Genomic DNA, 10,043 nt, shown 5'->3' with positions numbered 1-10,043 from the left:
TTGAACTTCTGCAGATCCTCTTGACCTCCTGAGCTGTGTCAGAGAAGCTTTCAATTCACTCTTTGCCTTTTCACATTCCTGGTTCCACCAAGGTTTAATCTCTTTCCGACTTGTAACGGGTATTGTCTGTTTGGCGACGGTTCGTATAATGTACGATTTTGTTGTTCTTTTCGTCAACTAGTAACTTATTCTCATCATTGAGAGGTCCATCCAACTCCCTTAAATTCAAAAAGTATACTTTCTATTGATATTATGTCGTAACTGATATTTAGTTTGTGGGACAATATGCGTTTTTACAATGTTTTGTGAGTGGTCAATATTAGTTTTTCTGCTTTTACCACATTCGCGTAATAACAGAGCCCAATTATTTTCAAATGAGTCCCAAGTGAACTTAATTAATCGTTCAGTATAATTTTAGCTCAATTAGTGTAGATATCAATTGAAAAAAAACAATAATTAGATAAACGCTAATGATTTTCATGGCTTCAATAATTTGTATTTTCGCAGATTCTTGTGATTCCTTGACCTTTTCTGCATCTTTCGTCCGTTTCTATGGCTTTTTTAGTCTAACCAAAGACAGGCCCCTTCAATGAGTTTTGAGTAAATTTCTCGAGAATTAGTTTGCTAAAAGCTAATGATTAAGAATAAAATTAAGACATTAGCTTTTAATTTGCTAAAAGCTAATGTCTTAATAGCTTAAGACGTTTGAAAGTATTTGGTTTAAAAAATGTTGATAGGTTTATGAATTTCGCCTCAATATTTTTTCTTTATACTTGTTACCTAGTCTCATTAATGAAAAGTCCCATCTGCTGTATAATTACGATAAAAGAAAATTTGTGAAGTTAAGGTTTTATCTGATTGCATTTTGATGTTGTTTACTAGGTGCTTTTACATTTAGATATTGAGTTTTTGCCATTAATTTTTTAGTTTTGCTTATTTTGTTTGTATTTTTTCTCGTAGTCTTTTTACTGGCAGATCTAGTGAGCGCTGTAATGAGACATGGCATTATGTAATTCAATTAGTAGTTTGGGTGTGACACGACTTTTTAAAACTCAAACATCTATTTTTGGTTATCTCTTCATTTAGTTGACAATTAAGTCAAAAATGTAGATCAGCTCGGGTCGGAACTTCATGTGCAAACGCACATTAACGAGCCTCCTTATTTTCTTTATTGCAAACATACTTCTTAAGAACAAATAATGACGATTCCATTTTCTAACTTAATTTCAAAAACATGCAATTAGATTATAGAACTTAAGCATGGTTGCACTCGATAGAGTTCTTCTTAACAAGTTCGTGGCGGGGACTGCAATTGAACTCTAGCACTAGATGATTGTGCTCTGAGTTTTCCTGCTTCTATCTTCTTTTCCCCAGTTTTTTTATAAATTCTATTAACTTGATTATTATCACTACTCTAACCAGCGCGTCATCTTCAGAAGGGAGCCAGCTCCTTGAGGCACTCTGTGGGTCTCTTAGCATACTTGCCGATCGTATCGAGAACAACTTCTCATTTCCAACAGGAAAACTTTCAATTAAGGTAGTTAGCAACAAGGAAGCTCGCTAATGTTCATTGGCACAATGTTCTGACCCAGCAAATCAAAATTCGTAGCGTAATTGTCTATAAAGTGAAGCAGAAACCATCGAAATATAAAGAAAGTAGTTGAAATTTTAATATTTACACTTTGACAGGTTCTTAAAAAGGACAAACGTGCATAATAGAACATTTAAAACAAGATAAGTGAAATCAAGCTTCATTTCATTAGTGAACATTTGTACAAACGAAACGACCGACACACATGAAACCAACTCTACTGCTATTGTGTGAATTAGAAAAAAAATTGTCAAGTAACACATAATTTTACCAGACAATAAAATTAGATCCAGAAATCAACCTCTATCCCATTTCAAACTAATTCTCAAAGAAAAAGGTCCTTAGAGTCCCAACTTCTAGAGTAACAAGTTCATTCCTTAGAGCAAAACTTCGTCAAAACAAGTTGTGACAGAGTTGAATAGTCGATATAAAATGAAGCTACTAAAAAGCTCTATTACACCTTGTTAGCGAGCCCTGAAAACTTGAACTAACTGACAGCACAACAAAGAGAAAACAAAATGGGTGAAATTCAAAAAGTCAAAAAAGACTAGTAATTTTTTTTTGAAAAAAGTCGGGTCTGATATGAATTGAACTCAGTAGATAACTCCAACATTGCCACATTTGAGAGCCTAGTGAGACATTAATGAGAAGAAAAGACAGAATAACAAAAAAAAACATTTAAAAAAGTTAGCAAGATTGGAAAACACTGATACTTTTCAAAAACCTTTTCTGACGAAGTAGTGAAAGCCTTTCGAAATTATTTGAAACAAATAGCTTCTATTACATCCCAATACCGAGCCAAATAGACTACATCAAATGTTCTTAAAACAGGCAAACAAATAGTTTACAATACAAACGGTGTCTAATACATAAACCAATAACTGCTCTTTGATAAATTCCAAAAATCTAACTCATGTTTGACAATTTGACCGATTTGATTCTTAAAATTCTCAAACAAAACGACTAACAAAGGACGAAATGCTCTCGAACGACAGGCGAGGACTCTATTCTACGGTAGCCTACATTGGGTGGCCATAAAACTTTACTATGGGCCTTCAATTTATCTTAGAGCTATCACACCACTATAATGATTTTAATTGAAAAAATGCAACCAATTTTGGCTCTTTTCATTTGACTCTTACAGCTAAACTACAGTCAACTTGAGTTCAGCTGGTTCAAATTGTGAACGAAAGCACTTCCTTAAATATAAGGAAGTCAAGTATGGGTAAAAAAATTCAATCCCAACGTCAAATCTGGCAAGCAAGAATTAGACATGAAAAAGACACACAATTGTTCTGAGGCCGATATTATGAACTGTTACGCAGTAAGAAAGGTGCCATTCTCATTTAAATTTCGATATCCCATCTTCGATTATTGCATATTTTTTGCTAGCATGTTATTTCTGCTTTAAAAACCTGAAAACAATTTATATAGCCGCATTTTGGTATTAAATCTTTCACTCCTTTTTTACAGTACACGTAGAAAAATAGTTTGTGACGCAATCAAACCTGATACCCTTTGGTATACGTGATATACATAAAACGGCAGAATTTTAGAACTATTGAAATAAGTACTCACTACACTCAAGATGTGAAAATAAGAGGCTGGTAACGGATAAAATTTACAATTGCATCAAACAGATTGAGCTACTCTATAAACCTGCTTCAATTCGCTATTTACAGAACTAAACTTACTAAACAAACTGTACAATACTGCCTTTTCACCTTTGGACAAGAAATCTATGGTTAATTTGAACCTCTTTGAAGTTGATAAATGCTCGAGTACTGTAATCACATTTTCTTCGTCGCCAACTGTGAACAAATCATTCAAAACTGAACAGCAATCTGCAAATATACCTGACGGTAGATCAGTTTTGAACACCTGAGATAAGCTAATATTTCCCTCCTTCGGGTATCTAAGAAGAAAATGATATTTCAGGTTAGAATCATTCCCACATCGTTTCCACTGAAGTGTAAATGCTGCGTGATTTGAAGGCAGATTTTCGGCTGAACTTGACAAAGCTGTGCATGTGAGGTCTTTCTTATCGGCTGCTTCTGAATTCGGGAAATTAGATGCATGTGTGTTCCAGGGTTGATTTCTGGATCTTGTGAAAGCCTGGTCTACTTTTTCTCCCTTTTCTAGTGGCTTCAGGTGAGCGCCCATCACCATTTCCCTGCAATAAAAATTTAAATATTAAGCAAAACAAGGAAGCAAAACCCCGCTCATCCATATTCTTGACGTAATTGACTACCTAATGATGGAGAGATAGAAGAAAACTTTCAAAAATATACATATCGTTCAATAAACCACGAATGGAATACAATAATGCCACGATAGAGGGCGGATGAAATTTGCTGTTAATAGGACTACTAGAAAAGGCAATAATAAAAATCATATAAACATTAATTACGATCAAAACAAAAACCAAACTTGCATCAGATAAAACCAAAACATAACAAAATAACCTGCTCTTCATTAGAAAAGACATGGGACCAGTCCGCAATGCGACTGCGTAAGAGGTCAACAAGTAGAGCAAAAAGTGGCAAAGTTCGAAAATACGATTCTATTTTTGAAAACAATTAATTTCAAAACGTTTGTTATCATCAGATTAAAACCAAACTTGCACCAGATAAAACAAAAACATAACAAAATAACCTGCTCTTCATTGGAAAAGATATGGGACTTGTCCGCAATGCGACTGCGTAAGAGGTCAACAAGAAGAGCAAAAAGTGGCAAAGTTCGAAAACACGATTCTATTTTTGAAAACAATTAATTTCAAAACGTTTGTTATCATCAGATTATTAACTGAGATCGCCAAATATGTGCATTTAAATCTCCATAGTAAGCAATTGAGACCTGGCATTATCCAGTGTACGCCATACGACTACAAAAAAAGGACAAATACCGGCAAAATTAAAAAGTTCAATTCAACTTTGCGCAAAAAGTCTTGAGTTCCGACAGGTCAGGAAGCCAATTAGGCCTGTTATTAATGAGACCAAGTCACAAGACTACAAAAAAATGCAGGCAGAAGCCAAAACTTCAGCCAATTTTATGACACCATATTGTTCAAGGCACTATAAGTATAAGATGTCATCTGCAAGAACTTTAAACCATCACTTGATTCTCATCTGAACATCAACGGGTCTTCCTTATAATAGGACTACGTAGAAATAACAAAAAGAAACCAAAAAATTAAACAGTATAGAAACCACGAATTTCTTTTGAAACTAAATGGTGAAAGTCATCAGCTAAAACATATCATCAACCAATTAACAACTTTTTGAATCAACAAAAGTAGTTGAGACTTCTTATTGATGAGATTGAGTCACATAGTGAAGAAAACGAAAGCAAAAAGATGACAGTTGAAAAACATTTGTTTTTAAAGTAATTTGAAAGTCATTAAACAAATAGTTATAGACTGAAATCTTTAAATAAGTTTAGTTATACGTTCTGGGAAAAAATTGATATCTATCATTATCAGGTACATGTCTTACAACAAAAAAATGCAATCACAAGCAAAAACAAAAAATCCCCCATATTTTGCGAGAGAACTGTTTCAGCACAAAAGCATAAAACTATTCAACAAAAACAAATTATTATTAGATACTCTTTTTTCAACGCTGTGCATTTTCCCAACTATGCCTTCCTTCAATTGGACCTGTAATTAGGATGATAATTTGAACCGGAAACCAACTGAACTTATACAAATTAAAAATATGCTCAAAAATGAAAAAAAAATAAGAAAACTCGAATTATCAAAACTAAACCATTTGTTAATTATAAAACCGTTACACTGAGTCTACACCAGAATTTGGGAGAAATAAAAAAATAGTGGCAAACTTTAAAAATTCTTGACATTTTCTTTAAAAAAAAATTCAAAGAGATAAATAAATGCCATAAGAGACATTAGATAACATCTGAAAGCATTGTCTAGGTTCACTTATACCCTATAAAAACCAATTGAATCTTTGTTTGGTGAGACTACGTCATGGGCCTACAAAAAGTATAAATGAAAGGAAAACATAAGACCATAAAATTTCACAAAAACAATTGGTCAGAGCCAAAAAAAGCACAAGACTAACTCTGAAACCATAATATATGATCGTTGCGCCTCATTTATTTGTAAATAGAGTCTGTCATTAATTGATCCCTAATTTGAAATTCTTGTCAGTAATTTAAATAAAAAACAATAAAAAATTTTTTAGAAAGGACCATTTAAATCTAGAAATTTTCTTACCGGAAGGATTCATGGTGAGATGAAGATCAGCTATATTGCTTCGCCGCAAAGAAAGAATCAATTGCTCAAATGGTTTCGAATTAGATCACATTTTAAACAAAATTTTCAGCATTTAAAAAACAAAATACATTTTGTATAATTATTGAGTTTAAATTTGCCAAAAATAACACAATTCTACTTGCAGAATACTCGCAAATCAATCGTCAGTAGAACCAGCTCTTTTTGAGCTTATGAAGATTATGACCGCAGTATTAGGGTGTCTACTTCCAGAAAAAATTAAAGGAAATGGGCTAAAAAGCATATTTGATCCCGTTCTTGAGGAAAAGTCTAGATTTTGAAAAATTTAGCCTAAACTCTATCCAAAAACTCGGATCGAACAATTCAGCAAACTTCCTCCATCATTAAAGATAAAAACATAACCTACTAACGTCAGTCGAATTTCTCTCAAACGACCGGCGAAAGCTTGGCTTCCTAAGTAGCAAGCCACGGTTTAGTGAGGCTAGCTTTTTGCAATGAAAATGTTTAAAACTAATTTTTGTCTCTGGAGTTATGTCATGTAACCCATCTGCAAGACTTGAAAAGATTCGTTGGCCAGTAATCATCGTTAAACTCAGAAAAGGACGAAAACATTTAAAAATAATGCAAAAAAGATTGAAAACAATTGCAGATTTTAGCAAAATCTTGATAATAAAAATTTTAAAATCTTCAAAACCATTTAATTGTCTCGAGAGACTATCCGGTATCCTTATTTCAAACATTAAATAGTTTCACTGGCTCATAAAATTCCATAAATTTGGAACATGACAATAATTTTCCGAAAATTAGAAAAACAAATTTTCTCATAAAATTGCTCGAGCTGGAGCATTAAAATAGTGAAAACCATTCCACTGTTTCTAAAAATTATGCGACAGCTTATCATCAGTTCTTGGAGGAGGCCTCTAGGACCCTGGTAACGGGAAAAATGATAACTTCACTTCAAAAAGATTCAAAAAACTTGAAAAAATTAAATACTTTTTAAAAATTGCTGATATTAAAATCTTGAAAAACTTTCCATTATATCTAGAAGCAATGCAATAACCTATGATCACTAGGAGGTTATGTGGCTGTTGAGGCTGGAGAGACCTAAAAATGACAAAATTTTCAAAAAATTGAACAAGAATTGCAAGTTGCATAAAAAACTGCTAAAAATTGTGATAATAAAAGTTGAAAACTACTCCATGGCCAAAACCCATTTTCCAGTAGCTTATTATCAAACCTCAACACGAGATTTTCAGTTAGGCTGAAAAATCTGAACAATGACGATCAATGTCAAAGAAAAATTTAAATTAAAAAAAATGCTAAAATTTGTGACGTTGAAATCTTGAAAAAATTCCATTACATTTAGAAACTATACACCAACCTATTGTCAAACACTAGAGGAGGTTTATCGACTCTTGACGATGGAGAAACAAAAAACCGACAAAATTTTCAAAAGTCTTGAAAAACAATGCAGTTTTATTTTAAAAAAATCGCTAAAATTTGTCATATAAAATTGAAAGCTATTCCATGGCAAAGAAAATTTTTTCAGTAACTTATTAGCAAACCCTCAAGGACGTTTTCTGGACCCTGCGTCATGAAAGACGTAATAATGAAAAAAATGTCGAAAAACTGAAAAATTTGCAAGTTTGTCAAAATAACGCTGAAATTCCTGATGTTAAAATGTTAGAATGTGATTGCCACCGAGGGCAGACAGAACTCAAAAAATAATACAAACTTTCAAAAAGCTCAAAAGAAATTGTGAAAATTAGTATAAAATTGGGTGCTTTAGCGATCGGTTGTTCGAACGTAGCCACGGCGGGGGGCGGGGTGATGGTGTGGAGGCAGGGGTGGGCAACAGTAGGGTGGGTGGGTATCAGCGCGGGGGGGATTGGGGCAATAGTGGGGGTGTCTGCAACCTCTCAGAACAATGCCAGCTGGGCGGTACCTATTTATCCCATTTTTGAGGACGAAAAGTCAAAAGCGTCAGACGAAAAATCGGTTAAGCGAAAAATCGCAAAAAAAGACCGACATGACTAATATAATTGCTACAAACTTCGTTTGAGAGCAATCAATAAATAACACAACTGTTAACAATTTCAACATCTTTTAGCTAAATTTACGAAAACTTGGTCAAAATACAGAAGAGGTGAATAAAAACAACGGAATAACGTCAACTATTCGCAAAACTTTAAACCTGGATAGCTCCCTGTAATAATCGAAGATCAAAAAAATGTTTTTAATTCCATATTCTACGCTGGAGGGCCTTCTAATGATACCACTCAGAACTCTCTACAATAATTATATCGATCGGCCAAACTGACTGAACAAAAAACCCATTTGAGTATATAGTTCCTCCCCCTACTAAAGTGGGTCGGAGCAAAAAGTATTTAAATTACAACCATAGCATTTTGAAATGGTTATTATCGAAGACTGTGACAAACACCCAAAATTTTTATCCTCGAGATGACGGGAAATCTCGCTCTTTTATAGTTAAATTTTAAAACAGACTTTTAATCAAAATTTAACAACCAATAAACGGAACCAAAAGTCAATGTTTTTGAATTGGGTGATGCGATTGTAGTGTAATATGACTAACAAGAAATCGGTCAAAAAAATTGAGTCTGTCGGATAAAAATAACAAATCTGTCGAATGGAGAACGTACTTCTGAAGAACAAACATCAGACGAAACACTAACAAACAAGCGTCGGCTTGAATGTAGTACCCTGCATTAGCCAAGAGGGATGTCTGTAGCTTGCTTTAGAGTGGACGGGGGCTTTAAAGTGTCTCTAGCGCCTGCTTTAAATTTAATGAAAATATGAAAACAATTTTGGGACAATTTCTAATTCAGTTTTAGTAGTAAAGTGAGTTCTGTTGATAAAAATTCTGGGAACTTCTACTGTTTCCTTTTACCTCAAGAATTTTTTTCATTGCCATAAGTGAACAAACTGATTCTTTGTACTGATTATGGTGCTATATCTGCTACATCAGTTCAAAATCATTGTCAAAAAGAATTACTCGCTACGCGCTTCTATAGCTTTTTCTGAGTTTTTTAAGGAATCTGGTCACTGTAAATATGAATCTGATTACCTAAAGTGATCGTAAGTAGGGACTCCTTGTTTGACAGCCCTGATCTTAGCATCATTCTCTAACCAATACTGCTTCTCAGCTGCAGCAGTGGCCTCCAACTCCTTCTCTAACTTGTCAAAGTTGAACTGAGCAAAGTCACTCTCAGTTGGTGATCCTTCTTTCTCAAATGAAGACATCCCAAAACTGAAAATTTGACCATGAACAGAGTAGGTTCATGGAGACTTATTGTTTTTCACTCAACAGAATACGAATTTCAGGTAAAACTGTGACAAAATAATAAAAGAATCATTTTTAAAACTAAATCTGAGAACCAATAAGTAACTGTGACCAAAATCATCATACACATTGACAAGAAACATCAAAAACAAAGTGAGAACTCAAATCAGTTTCCAAATCATTGCATGACTTCTTCAAAACAAGTTGCAGGGCCACACGATTAACGTCTGCAGTTTTGACTTGCGCATAAAACATTTCTGAGTTTCCGGCCTCCAAATCTTGGCTCAGATAGAACGTAATAGCTTCACAAAGATGATCGCCAATTTTCAGACTTACACATAATTGAACTTGGCTGCGATGAAACACAAATTCTGATTTATTAAACACTGTCAGTTTTAGCAAATTTTGATTTATCTCGGACTTCAAAAACTCGTGTTTGACTTCAAAAATCTGATCAGCTTCTTTTGTATTCAGAGCCAGAATCAATTCTTTAAACTCGTGCAAATATTTAGCTTCGCGATGTTCAACAACGATAGCATCTGATGTTTGACCAATAACGCACAGAGTTCTTTTCATATCTGCGTCTAGGTTACAAAACCTGTTTTGGTCGCAGATTTCTGAATTAAATGTATGGCCGAACTTAGTCTTGAATAAAACGTTTCCTCTTTCGTTTTCGAACACGGACACTACGTTCCTACAGCTATAAATTTCAGCTACATTGCACATAGAATCAAACAATCTACCTTTGTTCGTATCATCCAAACCGTTCCAATTTTTAACAGCTAAGAGAAATTTCGAAACTTCAATTTTGATCACAACTCGGGAATTCGACACAAAAAACGAGTCTTTTAAATGAACAGCTTCCAAAATTGGCCCTGGAAAAGTCAACATTT

General features: G+C 34.0%; 1 protein-coding gene across 1 annotated transcript; it reads right to left on the bottom strand.

Annotated features, from left to right (window-relative positions):
* Window positions 1-3,199: 3,199 nt before the first annotated feature.
* Window positions 3,200-9,124, bottom strand: LOC142357031 (dynein axonemal assembly factor 19-like). The gene is made up of 2 exons (XM_075408753.1): window positions 8,935-9,124; window positions 3,200-3,764 (listed from the first exon to the last, which is right to left on the bottom strand). The coding sequence occupies exons 1-2, from the start codon at window positions 9,108-9,110 to the stop codon at window positions 3,224-3,226; spliced, it is 717 nt and encodes a 238-aa protein (XP_075264868.1). The 5' UTR covers window positions 9,111-9,124; the 3' UTR covers window positions 3,200-3,223.
* Window positions 9,125-10,043: the final 919 nt, after the last annotated feature.

The sequence above is a fragment of the Convolutriloba macropyga genome, chromosome 2 (assembly GCF_964194025.1).
Source record: "Convolutriloba macropyga chromosome 2, txConMacr16.3, whole genome shotgun sequence".
Classification (NCBI taxonomy): domain Eukaryota; kingdom Metazoa; phylum Xenacoelomorpha; order Acoela; family Convolutidae; genus Convolutriloba; species Convolutriloba macropyga.
This window is presented reverse-complemented; position numbering and strand designations above follow the sequence as displayed.